Genomic DNA, 16,233 nt, shown 5'->3' on the forward strand with positions numbered 1-16,233 from the left:
CCTGTAGCTATCCAGTACGTAAGAGCGCAACCGATTGCCGTGTTCGTTGTTCAGTGCATGAGCGTGGCGCACAGCTTCAAGATAAAGCTAGAGCCGTCACTAGGTCGCCCAGATGTTTAACGCAATAGCGTTAGATGCCGCGCTCGAAAAAAAAAATCTCTGTGTCAAAATTAGAAGAAAATCATCGCTTTCCTGTTCAGGTATTCCACGTAAAACTTCTCTAGATCGGGTGGGGTACCAACTTAGTTTGGTTCATTCGGTTTGATGACAACATCGAACTCTATGGGTTTCTGCTGGCCAATGTAAATTTCTTCGTTAGATCGGGAACTTCGTAAAATCGGGTTTCGTTAGATCGAGTTCTAACTGTAGTATTAAGTTGAACGTAAGAACTCGAGGCTATGATACGTGTGAGAATTTCAAGATTCGTATTTTTTTCATTTGCAGCTTGAATCTGACCTCAACCAGTGCGTATTTCGTTGTTTGGTACACGATACTTACTCCCGTGGCAAGATGCAGAACCGCACGTCCTTTGCAATAGATGGCACACCCTGCTCTGAATCTCAGCCGCCGAAGGTGAGGAATTTTGTCACGTTCCTAGACAAAATGAAAACCAATACTGAGCATCAGCTTTACCGTTGATGTGGTAAGCCTTCAAAAACTCATATTTAGAAAGAAAAAAAAAAACGACTCTCCGTGCTCGGCAAAACCCCTCACCTATATAGTCGAGACGTCGTATACGCTTTACATGGTCTGGTAAACTAGTTATCTTTTAACAAATTTCGAACAAGAAATAGATTAGTACATCTGAAAGCATGAAAGAACGTGACCTTGCAAATTCCGACTTGTTTCTTAATGGAAGGCGCTTAAAATTAGTTTAAATGCGCACTGTGGCATTTGCCATGGTTGGAAAAGCAAATTAGATACGTTTTTTTAACAAGCCTCTAGAGACTTGTCTGCATACTTAGAACTTTCCAGAACGAGGATATTGCTGCAGAATTTCCTACTAAACCCAGTCTGGATTGACGCATTTGCTTTGTATAACCACAATATTATCTCATGAAAATGATTATGGTTCACAATTGACTCAATTGTTTTGACGTCCCAGTATACCTCAGCTCCAGCGAAGATGCATATACACGCTGTCTGTGAGCCCTAAATGTGGCCTGAACCCAGGCATAAAGCAATACCGGGTTGGCCTACAGTGGAAGTATGTCAGCCAATAGCATGCTAACCCGTCACTCGCTATTGACCTTTTCCCGACACAGGAGTAAAATTCGCAGCTTAAGGACTTAAGTGCGTAGAATGAGCTCCGCACAGCGGTCTGCAAGTGTGGTGCAACAAAGGCGCATAGTTACGTGTAGCACTTTAGCAACAACAGTATTGAATATACTGCGACCGAACACGTACAAGCGTGGAGGAGCGTATGTCACCACTGGAGCGCATGCCGCATGATGATATTAGTGATGGCTACCTTCAACAACGCGAAGCTCGGCGCATGACACTGCGTAAGCAGCGAGGCTGTTTTACCAGCGCGCATCACGTAATCTGAGAGCACCAAGGTTAGAGTGTACTGTACAGTTAACCACAAAAGTCTATTGGACCACGCGAGCGCGTGGCCAACAGCCTTTTTGCGACATTTCCGCTACGTCACCGGCGATACACAGCAGCGTTACGCCCAAGACGCATCCCTCCGTTTATCAATGGCCCCTCTATTTTGACGTTACAGACGAATATTTTCTATCTTTATCTTTTTAACGCGACGTACTTTTCGGCAGTCATAGCTACGTATTTGTGTCTAGACAGCAGTAATATCAATACATCAGTGAATAGTCGCAACCCTTCGCACAAACTGATATGTGAGGTGTGTTCAAAATACATTGAACCTTTGAAATACATTTTTTTTATTAGAAGATACAGCATCCTAATCTACTTGAAGGCAGTCTCCTAAAGAGAAATGCACAATAGTGAAGAATGGCCACTCGAGCTTGTGCGCGGCCGAGCAAGCAAGAGCCTGAACACCTGCCGAATACCGCACCTATGCTGGCTTCCACTCGTTAGTCAGCACATGTAATAGCCGCCTCAGGAGGACCACCGAAACGCAAGTATGGCATCACATTTTCCCATAGGAAAATTTTACTGATGCGTACAATCCTCCATGTCGGCTCTACATCGTGTCCTTCAGAAGACGTTTAACGCGCTACCACAAAAATCTGTAAACTCTGCATAAAAAGTGTCGTCTTTCAACGTTTCTTTTGCACCGCGGGTACAACGCATTCATATGGTCTATATGTACGCGTATTCACTTTAATGAAGAGTGGGTGTGTAGCCTAGTGGTAAAGACACTGGCCTTCGGAGCATGAGGGCAAGAGTTCAAATACCAGCATCTGAAAGAAGATTTTTCTGGTTTTTGTTAGTTATGCCAATTATCGTCCCAAATCTCGGAAGGCATTATCGGTCTGACCAGGCGCTCGTGGCTCTGGAAGGAGCGCATTACCTCGGCCGCAGGGCTCTACGGGAGTGTCTGCTCTTTATATATGTTTCTCTATGGTCTCCTTGGCAACGCATACAGTCCTGCCAGCGCTTGGAAACAATGTTGAAACGTTTGTGGAAAGCAGTTTTTGGAAGGGTGATCAGTTGGCCCGTCGCATTTCGCAAGATGTCTCCTCTTATGTCGAATCGGTTTTCTTTCAACGGAATTTCGGGCTGGGGAGGCAGCCAAAAGTAACACGAAGCCATATCGGGGGAGTCGGGAGACTGATGAATTACAGGAAAGTGGCGCTTGTTGCAGAAAGCCTGAATTAGATGTGGCGAATGGGTGGATCGGTTATCATCATGTAGCTGCGAAGTTTTTTTTTTTCCCCACAAATCTGGTCGCGGAAAAGTGATGCAATGCTTACCCATATCTGGTTTGCAAATTCTCGGAGTATGAGAAGACGAAACTTTAAGAAGAAAGCCTTCGCTTTTTCGACGACACCCTGTTTAGGGCCACCTAGAACATGGTTCGCAACCCAGTGATGTGCGGCCATCTTTGACGCGGTTGCGCCAGTCTTTTACATTAGACTAACTAATGGCATCATCACTGCAAGCCCGTTAAATCTTACCACTGGTTTCCGCTTGGGTATCGCCACGCTTTTGGCAAAATTTGATGCACTATCGCTGCTCACGTTGCTCTGTAATTTTACATGTACAACTCACTTGAATCTCCCGAAAGCGCTCACTACACATCCTCACTAATAAGCCGACTGCCAGCAACTCGTTCTTTCTACGGGCAGACAAAAACTCACGCACACGTGTGGAGCTCCTCTTCATATTGAACCGATGGAAGTCTTCCACACTATCATTGGTTCACGAAGGGAAGAAAAATGTTGAATACTTTTTTAGCGCACCTCGTATACCCGACGACGCACGGCTCGAGGTACGCCGATTCTGCTATAAAAGTAGAAGTGTGACGGCTTTACTTCAGATCAGCGCTCTACGTGAAAACAACCAAACAATGCGCTGCGTGGCAGAAGGAAATTGATATGGCCGTGAATAGTAAGAATAGTCATTTCCGGCCAAGCGCTCCACTCGACGGTGGGTGGCGCATCGCTTGGTGGAGCGAAAAGTTAGTTTAGCACGCGCTCGCGTGGTCCGTAAACTTTTACGGTTGACATTACCTTCGTCGAATGCGCTCAACGACGATGCGCTTCGCGAGATAATGAAATAACGACGCCACGGCCGCAATGTGCGTGTGATGTATTTCTCGTCGTTGAAACTAGACCCCACTGATATGAGCGTGCGGCAAGCGTTCCTCTATTATTGCTAACCATGCTCACGACAGTACAAGACGAAACGCAAGCAAGAAACTCCAACACATAAAAAAATAGAGAATGAAAAGAGTGCGCGTGCATGGGGAGAATGCGGAATGCAAGGATATGTAGTGCAAACGTGCTTAGCACCAGACGACACGCGGGCATCTCTCTATCCGCAACACGTGTTTCAAACAGCCACAACAGTAGGAATTGGAAGATGAACGAACATCATGCTACACGTATCTGCTTAGAATAGACTGTTGGGCGAGGTGGCGATACATGGTGAATGAAAAGAGCGCGAAAAAATTGCGCTTGTCCTGTAGCTTTCCTTGTTTTGTCCACGTTTTTTTTTTCGTGCTCTTTTAACAGCGAAGCTGAGTAAGCTATCACTAACTTGTGCTCCGTCGTGCGAAACTCCACAGGTGGTTATGCGCCACAAGAATTGGGCGAGCCCCACTACCGAGTACAGCAGGCGCGAGCGTTTCAAAGACGATAGTCTTTCTTGGGGAAGTTAAACGCAGAAATCTTGGTCTGTGTCTGTCTGTCTGTCACACGATTCAGCCACCCGTACAAAGTTTAAGCACTTGCTAAACGCCCAGCCATCTTGAACTGGTAGCTTCGTTCATATTTGTGAACATTGTCGATCAAAAAGCAAATATTACGCATATCTGAGTCGCAACATCAATACGTAAGTATTAGGTGGTATGTTCCTTTACTAGAAAATACATAGATACGTAATTTAAAGACCCCAGTATTTCTCAAAGCTGCGCCAAAAATGCTAGTCTTTCTTAGGCTGCGCTGAAACGGCACAGAAACGGCCGGCAGAAGACTGTTGTCTTTCGACAACATTCGCAGCGAAGCACGCAGATACGCGGCCAATTTTTAACGAAAGCTCTGCTCGGCGAAGTGAAGCACGTAAAACACGTGAAAGAGGGCGAGAGAAAGAAAGCGATAGAAAGACAAAGAAAAGTAGAGGGAAATAATGGGAATAAATATATATAAAGATATAAAGACAGAGAAAGACATATCAACTTTTTTGTATCTGTATTTTCAGTGTCAAACAGTGTAATTGTCCTTGCATACGATAATGCCACTCCTATTATTTTCTACGCATCCTATCCTTGTTTGTCGCTATTCTGCTCATGATTTCATTTTCTTATGTATTCTATAACAAGAGGTCCCATTGCAGTGTTCGCACTAAGGGACGTCTTTCTGTGTACCTCTCCCTATATGTAACCCCCCACCCAAATACGTTCAGTAAAGAGAAAGAGATAGAAATATATATTTATAGAAGATATAAAAGAAAGAGATAGAAAGAAACCGACATGAAAAAAGACAGAAAAAAGGGAGAGCACGACAGAAAGAGAAAGAAAAATAGAAATAAATAGGAACAAAGAAAGAGAGAGAAAGAAGCAGAGAGAGAAAGAGAAAAAGATAGAAAGACGGAGAAAGACAGAAAGAGAGATGAGATAGAAACAAACAGACACGAAAGAGAAAAACAAAGGGCAGGACAGAAAGAGAAGGAAAGAGAGAAATCAAGAAAGCAAAGAAAGAGAGAGAGAGAGAGCAAGAGAGAAAAAGAAAAAGAAAGAAAGAAAGAGACACAAAAGATGCAAGAAACATAGAGAAAGACAGAGAAAAAGAAAGAAAACAATAAAGAGAAACGAGAATGGCCACCCGGCTCCGCTCTTCCTTCAGGCTCGGCACCCCTAGTGCGAAGTTGCCACAATTCTTATTCACCACGTATCTTCTGCTCTATTCTAACTGGCTTGCTGTGGAACGGCTGAGGTTTATATCAGCACGGCGACTCCATTTCTATAAGTGCTGCAGCGTAACAAAAAAGAAAAGAAAAAAAGCCGTTTACTCAGAAAGAAAAATGAACAAATAAATAAAAAACGCCAGGCCTGCGCAGAAAGCGCAGCACAGTCACAGCGAAAGCTGGAAGAGCGGCATTTCTAGAGCCCGTTATAAACTCTCTTGTGGCTACTAACACAAGTACATTAGCAACGTACCCACTACGCCACAAATCACAATTTTCAGACGTAGCTTCTACTAGTGGCGCAAGAGTAAAGAGACAGTGGAGCAGACCGGTTCCTAGCTGGTCTTGCACATACGAAGTGATTCCAGTGATGCTGAGTCTCAGTCCACTCCAGTACAGCCGCCTCTCGGCGTTTCGGCCGTACTACGTCGTGGACTACTTGACTAACAAATCAAGTTTGTTGCAGAGTAAATACAGGTTCATTTTTTTTAGAACTGACGTATTTCATTGGGTTGTAGATTCGTTACGTATAATCCGATTTTAATGCGGTTTGCAGCAAAATATTCGGGAAGGACGCAAATGTATAGGCCCTTCCTGTTTATTGGTGTGAAGCGCAAAAAAGGAAAGAATAAATGTGTAATATAAAAAAACCACGACATTCAACGAAATTCTATACGGCAGACACCGGGCGCGCGCGACCGCGCATGCATCAAGGCGACGTGGCCCAACGCGCGCGTGGAAGTGTAGCGTACTCGGTTTTTGCGTCAACGTCAATTGATTAACCTCGCATCGCCAACTTCCGCCGCCGCTGGCTGACCCGAACGCTGCGCCGGACTAGCCATTCCTCCTTCTACAGGATCTAGCGGTTTCTGTTATTTCTTATTTATTCTTATTTCCGTGTATTGCACATAAGAAAACGGGATGCGCCATTAAATTTTCATTCCTTCTGAATGTTTTGCCGCAAATCACATTGAGATCGGATATTTTGTAACAAAACTACAGCCCAATGAAATAGGTCAGTTTTAAAAGAATCACACTGTGTATCTACAACTACAAAACTTCAAAGGCGTAAGCGAACGCGGCGCTACACCCACGAAAACTTCTTATCGAAAATGTTCCTGCATTTACTTCATGCATGCGCAATGAATGCGTAAATATAGAGAAACAGTAGACAGGACGTAGCGTAGGCCTTCATAGTATATGTGAAACACAGCGTTTGGTAGTTTGGGAAGAGCTGTACTGAATGCAGTCATATAGATGGTGCATGCGCGATCTTCACTCTATTTCGATACTAAAAATGCTCTAAGCCTATTTACGTGTGCGTTTGCCGCATCGAAGCGGGAAAATCAGTGATATTCTTATCGATTTCTTCTTTCGCAGATATGCCACAACATGGTCTGCGTTGACCCCTAGTGAAACACCGTGACATTGCTGAAAGAGCAAACCTGCAGCTGGCGCATTACTACGCAGATGCCGACTCACAGTTCAGAATAAAGGTGCACTGTTCACGAATCAATGCCTCTGAAATTAGCTCGTTTCTCATACAGCATATTTTTGTGGACCACTTGCTCCGGAAGAGATCTTTTCATTCATGCGATGATTTCGTGAGATGGCGTCATCACTTTACGTCATGACGACGTGACATGATGACATTATAAAGCTGTAATATGTGGGCATGTGTTCGACGCAAGTGAGCCTACTGCCCCTCTTCCAGTTCACTGCATCACGGCACACCGAGAAGAGCAACTGTTGATGTAAGGTGGCGTGCGTTCTTACATGACGAAGGAAAGGAGGTAGGGCGACACGTACGACACCTGGCGAGCACCGGAGCAAGTGCACCCTACGCAAGCCTTGTCTTGTGATGTACGTGAGGCAAACGCTGTGTAACCACGCGCACCACTGGCGCACAAGGAGGCAGGACCGGGAGAGAGCGTCCGACGTGGTGGATGTGACGTTCGCGGTCCTTTAGCGTATGTTAAGTCATGACATATCTTCATGTCCACTCTATCATATAAAACTCTGATGGATCTTTACTCATTCCAACCCTTTTATACACTTTTTCGGCGGTCGTGTGCTGTGATGAATTCCTTAGGTGAGCTATGGGTTCCGCGCGCTTGCGAAGCCACGTTGAAGGAAGCGCCTGTTTGAGATCCGCAACGAGCCGGATCTGATGAATTTTCAAGACGCAAATGCTGTTTAAACTAAGTTTTACTAATTATTTAACTACGATTGCCATTTATGACGTGCCTTAATGTCCGCTCTGTCATTTGAAACCCTTAGCGTAACCCATTTCATCCGTTTTATATAATTTTTAAAATTTTCATCGGGGTTTTCGGACAACTCGCACCGGAGCTTGACAGGGTGGCCTGAAAGATAGCAAGGAGTATCACTTTGCACTCGTGCCACTAAAAACGTCACCTGACTAGGCCTCGAGCACAATCTGCGCATTCATTTGCACGAAATAGTCACATGAATATTATCCATAATATGCGGATGCACAATTATTACACAAACACTGCTACGTAAACAGTGGTGATGATATTCAGAAAACAGTGCAATTGGTGGAAAAGCGGGAAAAGTTATGTCGTTATTAGATGGAATTTCTTTTAATGATGGCATCAGTTTACATACCTCCGTATGCAGGAGTTAGACATTTTTTATAAACATTTGTTTATGAACACAGTCACCGTAGATAAGCTTAAAATTAATAGCCATAGAGAAATTGGGACAGGTCTCTTGACTCGACCATTGATAACACTGGCGATATATAGTTTATTATACCACCCATTGTTTATATACTACCGGAAATTGTAAAAAAGTGTACATCCGCTAAGTTAGCAAATGTCACCTGCACACAGTCTGTTAATCTTTTGTCTTCACGTGACGCCATATAGAAGTTAAGCATAGCTTAATGAATAATAATGGCGCAACAGCATAACACGTATCGTGGATTTCGTGACGTGACTTTTCTGCGTCAGTGTCCTGAGAGTCGGTAGTCAGTCAGTATAGAGTATTGGCAGAAATGACGTATCCCACACTTGAAAGCGTCTTGAGCAGCAGGCCCAGCCATATCTGCGGAGGCATGGAAGAATATATGAGTAACCGAGTAACAGAACATCGCATGAAAGAATATATCTGTAACAGGGTCTTAAAACAGTGTGGCGTAATGCAGGGCTTTCGTTTTTGTTGGGGAGGCATGGTGCCACTATGCCTCCCATCGTCAAGACCTTGCAAAATTATTTCGCGTGTTGTGCGATAACGATACTTCGTGATGAGTTAAAAATGTCTGTAAGCAAATATTTCCATCCTAATAATGAAGATACGGAGGTATGTTACTAAAGGAATCACTGTAAGTCAGGTGTCCTGCGCTTTAGCAGGGCACGAGAATTACGGTTCAGTGTATCTAAGCTAACTTGGAAACGGAGCATTAATCCATCGCACTGCCTGCTTCTATCTTTCTTTGTTTTTTTTGTTTTTGTTTGCTCCCAGTTTCTTCTTCTACATAATAGGTCTCAGGATTCGGACGGTACTTAGTTCAACGTTACTTGACCGCAATGTAGAGTTAAGCTTCCAGCTCAGCAGGATGTATCCCCCAATAGAAAGTGGGCGCCGTTTTTTCGTAGAATCTATGCCACTATTTCTGAATAGCAGCAGCTGAGCGCCATAAGCGATGGTTTGCAATGCCAGTGTGTGGTGTGTTCTCTTCCTTTTCACGGAATACCAAAGTCAGCTGAACTACTTCCGAATGAAGTTACAACCACGAAAAAATCACAAATGCGCATCCTCTAACCCCTAATTCTTCGCTCTGCACTTGGGCAAGCATAGAGTAATTTTCCTTCTGGTACGCAAACCACAACGTACTCAAGCCGTAATGTACCCTAATGTACGCAACCAAATGAATGCAACAGACAATTAGCTGTCTAACTGTAGTGTAGCATAATAACGTAAATGCCAATGAATGAAAGTGGAGAAAAATCACCCTTTCCATCAGTGGTATCGGAACCCACAACTTTAGAATTACGCGTACTATGCTCTCCCAATTGAGCTACAACGGAAGGCTCTTCCACGACCACTCTGGCGGGTATTTCTGTATGTATAATCCCTGGGAGTGTTAGCCAGGGATTACACGTGCATCCTACCGGCACAAAGGATGATATTTCGTCCACTTCAATTATTTTATTTACGTCATTAATACCACACTACAGTTAAATACAACAAATAATGCAGCCTATGCTTCCCCTAGCCTAATTGTATGTTGGGTTCGTTTGTTTGTATCTAACAAAGAAACGAGTCCGTTGAAAAAATTCTCCTTCTTCCATTCGTAATGTATACGCAGCCATCTAGCCCAGCTAATTACTAATCTTTCGGCCACTTGGTCAGTTCGTTACTCCTGATTCCTCGAAGGTCCTCACCTACTGCCAAATCACCAGCGCTCACCAGCTCTGAGCAGCTGACGTCGGCGTACACGCGCAGGAAGATGAGTGGCAGCTGGGTATAAGGCATCAGAAGAACGTAGCGGGACTCCAACACAACAGGTAGCACGAAGTATAGCGGATGCTTGCGGGACCGCTCAGCCTGCATGTGTAAGCCGTGCAGGTATCATCGACATGTTGCAAGGGTTTCGGTGGACAAAAGACGCAATAAGGACATCGCAATGTGTAGCACCATTTCACATAAATTATCTTCTCCAGCAATATCTAATAGTTTGAAATGATAGGATGTATTAGGATAGGACAAAAACTAACCTGCACCACCGATAGTCGCAATTAACGAGAGCACAATTCATCATCATCATCATCATCATTTGTTTACTCTTAAATGGGTCATGAACCACTTTTCCAAGTAATGATCTAATGACCTCACTATCGGAGTTTACTGCCTGCCGAATCGATTGCCGCCAAAATTTCTCGAATCCGTCAAGAATGAGCGAAGTTACGGGGCTTTGGCGCACGCTTTCAGCGCTTTCTCTCTTTTCTCGTGCCGACGAGCGCACTGGAAGCTACACAGGGAGCGATGGCACGGGGGAAAGAAGTTACGTCAGCGCGCGTCATGAAACGCGATCACTCTCCCGCTGTGGTTCGCGTGCGCGAGTGCGGCTACCGTGTACTGATGAGTGCGGCGCCGGCAAGTGGCGGCACTCCGCGGCAAGAAGCGCATCTCATCCGTACGCCGCTCTCGATTTACATCGGCTATCGGCCAATGAGGATGGTATGTCTTTTGCGACGCGGCGATGCAGATCGCGACGTCAATCAGCAGACGCCCTGCCCACTGACGAGAGTGAGAACCGGCCTCTGTTTGAAAAGAGGGCGCCTGAGAAAACGGCAACTTCGCGTTCCGCTTGTACCCTTTACGCGGCGCACACGTCTGCAATATTTGGCTGAGCAGTTCATAGCCGTGTCAACTTTCCGCAGGATGTGTTTTTTGAACAAGCCCAAGGGGTGCTTCATGGCCCCTTTAAGGGCTCCTCATGGGGCATTACATAAGGGGGGGGGGGTAACAATAAGTAACCACGGGTCACAAGGTTACACCACATAAATACTGTTGGAAAAAACAAAGAAAAAAACAGTAAGAAAAAAACAAGCAAACAAAACATGAAAATGAGAAGGATAAATGCGCAAAGAACAGGCCTACTATTCGGCCTCCTGACAGTGGTGCTGTAACAATAAATCTTTATATTTCACACACTTTACGTCACTAACAATACCGTCAGGAAGTACATTCCAATCCGATATGGCAGTCAGTAGAAATGATTTGCTGAAGGCGTTAGTTGAACCATGAATGCGTTGAACACTGTTACAATTAAACAGACGTCGTGATGATCTCATGGGCGGCAGGATTAGGCTCTCGTGTAAATGAGGAAAGTTATATTAGAGCTTATAGAAAAGGCAAATACTTGCTATTTTGCGTGGGACGCGCCGTATTTTATACATCATGCATCGAACTATACCTCGTGCCTGCGCTACTTTTATTTGGCTACTGAAAACGGCTGCATTCCAAAGCGATGAGTAGAAAAGATACCTTTAAACGAGCTTACTTTCTACCAAGAAGTTGTTTTCCAAGATTATCGTAAAATTCAAGAATTGTGCCAGTTGACTACTGCTCCAAATGGCTTTGTGAGCAACAAATCTCATTAAGAACGCTACGAACACGTTGCATAGTTGCACGCATGTGCATTTTGCACGGCATACAAAAACGGAAGTCACTGTAAAGATTGCTTAAATTTTTTAGCATTCCTAAGCAGCAGCCGTTGTTTAGCCAAGGACTACCGTAAATGGCAGAAAGAACAAAGGAATGATCAGCTACAGCGCCTAATCTATTCTTATTCTTGCTCGACGACAGTGCTTCGTAAGCGTCTCTTGGCTGTGAAATGCTTCTTTGCCAAATATAGTGCTAGGCGCGCGCTGCACCACCAACTGTTACAAGAGCCGATATTAAATGCGCCCGCTCTAAAGTGTTCGTAAGCAAAAAAAAAAAAAAAAAAACTCCTCGGCCGGTGTTGATGGACAAGCCATGCACGCTCTTTATCCCAGCGAATAATACAGTGGTAAAAACAAAATATAGTTTGAAGCAATCTGTCGACACCTCGATATCTCGTCACGCTCTGGAAGGTGAAATGGGAGACCGTGATTGATGGGCATATCTCCAGCGCCATGCCAAGAACTGACGTCAAACACGTTCTGATACGCGTACTTAATTGCGGCATTGAACTCCTGTGAGCAACACTCTCACCACTGATATCTAAACAGCACGCCTAAGGACATGGTTGGAAACGCACACAATTCCCAGCCACTTCAGCAATTATATTCCTTTGATTCCACTTGTCAAATACGAGCTTTTGCAAAATCAATCAGGCTATAGAAACACACTGTCGATAATCTTGTGTTTACGCGCTTATAACGCTCAGCTACTCCATATTTAAGATACATGCGATTATGGCGAGCAACGTTTGAATATGGCGTAGTTGCGAAACAAGGAAGTCAGAAGTACAGTAAAATGTTCAGCAAACTTTTTTTCTAGCAGCAAGTGTTTTATAAAGCGATCCATAGAGCACTGACCAAGACTTCCATGTTTTTCACCAATAATGGGCTGACGTCCGTGGTATCCAGCTCTGACGCCACCGCCATTTTCGCCAGCAACGCAATCTGAAGCCCCATGGGATCCGCTTCGAGCTCGGCGCTTGTGTGCAAGCTGATTTGCGTGAGCCCCAGCGACGCTTTGGAACGCTGCGAGAGACATGCACTTGTATGACTAGCATATTTTTCTGGGCGGGCACTAAGCAGCGATAATCTCATTTTCCTCAGCAGCGCCAGCTCCTGTATACGTCTCCGTTCCATCATTTATTTCTCAAGGCTAATAAACCAAGCTGGCTATAAACCCAGCATCAGCAATTGCTATCAGAGAGTGTCGAGTTAGGTGGTCATTACAGCGAAGAGGAAACATGCATCTGGTTCTAATTATCTTTAACCACAGTGCAGAGCTTTGATCAGAAATAGAGAAACGAGTAGGCTAGCGCAAACGTGAAGTGTGGTGTGCAAGTTGCAGTGCGGTGCCGATACAGAAGAGAGGGTGGGCCAGATGAGAGGCAGTTGTGTAGCCTGCAGGAGGTTGTCGTAAAGAACGGCCGATGTGAACACACGAAGCGGAGGTGCAACGAGCAAACGTCGCAGAACAACCTTCGCAGAACGCCCTTTGCTCGACGTCTAAGATGTGTTCCATCCTTCGCAATGTCAATAGTGCTGGAACCATAAGGCTATGAAACAAACAAGCCATTTCTATGTAAATCCATAACAATGGGTTCCTAAATCACACAGAAATGTTAGGCCTCTGACTTAACGTATAGCGTGCAGCTACGAATTAAATCCGTTCGAGGATTAAACAAAAAAGTCACAGTTTCGCCGCAAGGGCGAAGCAATGAATGCGATAGCAAGAAAAGCGGCCCGTGATGGATGCGCTGCTATGCTGCAGAAACATCTGTCCCCCGGCAGCAACTACCTCGCGAGCAGACAGCAGAAGGGCAAGGTTAATCTTGCGCAAATATTAGAAGAAGCGAGCGAGCTGGCCCACGACTTTTAAATGCGCCCGTTGCGCTCCTCGCGCCATCTCGCTGGCAATAAAGAAACGCTTATAAGCGCCTGCCGTCTCTGAGTCCTGCCAGCGGTAAAGGGTGTGCATACAACGCTCGCAGTTAGCTACCGGAAAGATCTGCGCTTTGTGGCGTAGTGGTTTGCGCCACGTGCTGCGGAGAGAGAGGTCGCTAGTTCGATTCCGCACTTCGGAAGCGTTTTTGTTAATTATTTTTCTTTGGGACTTATATATACATACATACCTTTACATATACGGTGCATGACGGCGGCGGCGAAAACCAGCCAAGACTGTCGATATAATTGCTATCGCAATAAGAAAAAACATGTCCTTACTTTGGCGACTATGGTACATGGCAGACTGTGGTACAAACTGTACCCACCGCCTAAACGTTTCCTTTTCGTACCCCATATGTAGCAGTAACTTTCAGCATACCGCTTTCATTTTATCACGGAAACAGAACGCAACAATAAAACGTGCAACGAACACAGATTTCTCCGTATCCTGCAGAATAACTAGCTATTATTTTACCGTACGTAAGCAGGACAATTTGTATTCTGTTGGAAGTACAACCAGTAACGGTGAGAGAAATTATGTCAAAATGTATGACTGAGAGTACAACTCCATATGAAATCAACGCAGACGCTTCGTGTTCATACATTGGCGACCACTTGCTGGGCGATTCCACCGAGCCTCACGACGATGAGTTCCCATGGCATTCGGCGCAACACCAGCTGCCAGCTGATGTCGTGGTTCTCCAGCATGGGGTTGCCGAGCTGTAGGGGAACTCCGACCACCGCTAGCACGCACAGTGAAGACACGACTGTTGCGTCCACACTGGAGTTGAAATCAGCCGAGGTAGCTAAAATTGATCTCCTTGATGACACATGATGCAAGGGCAAGAATGTAAGCGTCAGACTGTAAACTTCCCTGCTGCACTATTCGAGCAAATCATGTCCTAACTTCCAACTAAATTCATAGGGCAACAAGCAAAAAATAAAATAAGTAAGTTAAATAAATAAATAAATAGAACAGAGACCGAGAGAACTTCCACAACATGCAAAAAAGGCAAGCCATGCTATTAACTAAAAAAATTTGGCAGTCATCACTACAGAGTAAAATAAAAATGAAAATAATACGTTCCAATATGTTGTAATCTTCTTGTTTCACAGATGTGATGCCTCTTTTAGCGTACTGATGATGTGTTATTTTCTTTGCAACAAAGTCATGTATTCTTACTTTTTGTTGTAACAATTCACTTGATGTTTTCTGTTGCCACTCCTGCTTGGACCAGAATGTTGGTCCGCAGTATGTTTAAATAAAATAACTAATAAATAAGGTTTAAAAATACTTGCCGTATATACTTCTCCGTGTCTATAGCAAGGGAGATGCCGATTGCAGTCAGCGTGACGATGCCCATGATTTCCCTCTGCCTGCATGAGTGAGGGAGCATGCTTCTGATAACGTCGCCGTCATGTGGTTTGACCATAATTGCGGTTAGAAAATATATTTGAAAAACATTCCTGCGCAGGAACTGCAGACCGAATTTGCAACCCATGCCGAATCACTGGTTACCCTTCTAAATGGATGTTTGACTGAATATGAATGCCCTCAAAGTTCGCGAAAGGTGCATCGGGAAGATATAATTCTTCTCTAGGTTATCTGCGCCAGGTATATTGGGAGGTAATTTTCATGAAAGGTCCTGAGGCCTCTTTCCACGCATGTCGTGCGCTTTTTAGGGACGCAGCTCCTCTTAGTCTAACCTTGTCACGTCTCCGTTGTCCGGCGTAAACAGCAGTATCTCTGTCCTGCGTAAACGGCAGATGGCGCTGTCTCATAGAAGTGAATATGGAAAAAGCGCTAGAAGGTAGCAACTTTGGTTTTAATCTGTCACACAAACAGGGCGGCGTGATGATTGAGCAGAAGCTTCCAGGATTATTTTATGCTGACGATATTGTCTTATTTGCTGACAGTCGAGAGGATATACAGCAGCTGGCGGATATATGCGGAAGGGAAGGGGAAGCTCTAGGACTAGGATTTAGTGTAACAAAATGTGGATTGATGGTATTCAATGACCCTTGTGATCAGGCGGTGTCAATACAGGGCCAAGAAATACCGAGAGTGAACGAATACAAGTACCTCGGAGTATGGATAAATGAGGGTGACAGGTACATGGAGGTACAGGAAAAAGCCTCAGCAGCAAAAGGAAAGAGGAATGCTGCAATAATGAAGCACAGAGCATTGTGGGGATACAATAGGTACGAGGTGCTTCGAGGTCTGTGGAAGGGTGTAATGGTTCCGGGGCTTACTTTTGGGAACTCAGTGGTGTGCATGAGGGCAGAGGTGCAATCGGGAATGGATATAAATCAAAGGACTGTGGGACGCCTCGCGTTGGGTGCTCACGGGAAGACGACAAATGAGGCTGTAAAGGGCGATATGGGATGGGCAGGTTTTGAGGCGAGGGAGGCTCAGAGCAAAATAAGGTTCGAAGAAAGGCTAAGGAATATGAAGGAGAGTAGATGGGCAGAGAAGGTGTTCCGTTACTTGTATAGGAAGAGCGTGGACACACAGTGGAGAAAAAGAACTAGGAGGCTCACTAGT

At 44.9% G+C, this 16,233-nt stretch overlaps 1 protein-coding gene across 1 annotated transcript in view; it reads left to right on the forward strand.

Annotated features, from left to right (window-relative positions):
* Window positions 1-7,067, forward strand: part of LOC119391361 (A disintegrin and metalloproteinase with thrombospondin motifs 7) — a 31,250-nt gene extending 24,183 nt beyond the window's left edge. The window contains exons 10-11 of the mRNA XM_037659045.2: window positions 445-573; window positions 6,931-7,067. Of these exons, the coding sequence (XP_037514973.2) occupies window positions 445-573; window positions 6,931-6,963 (162 nt within the window). The 3' untranslated portion in view covers window positions 6,964-7,067. The remainder of the gene's footprint in view (window positions 1-444; window positions 574-6,930) is intronic.
* Window positions 7,068-16,233: the final 9,166 nt, after the last annotated feature.

The sequence above is a fragment of the Rhipicephalus sanguineus genome, chromosome 4 (assembly GCF_013339695.2).
Source record: "Rhipicephalus sanguineus isolate Rsan-2018 chromosome 4, BIME_Rsan_1.4, whole genome shotgun sequence".
In the NCBI taxonomy this organism is placed as follows: domain Eukaryota; kingdom Metazoa; phylum Arthropoda; class Arachnida; order Ixodida; family Ixodidae; genus Rhipicephalus; species Rhipicephalus sanguineus.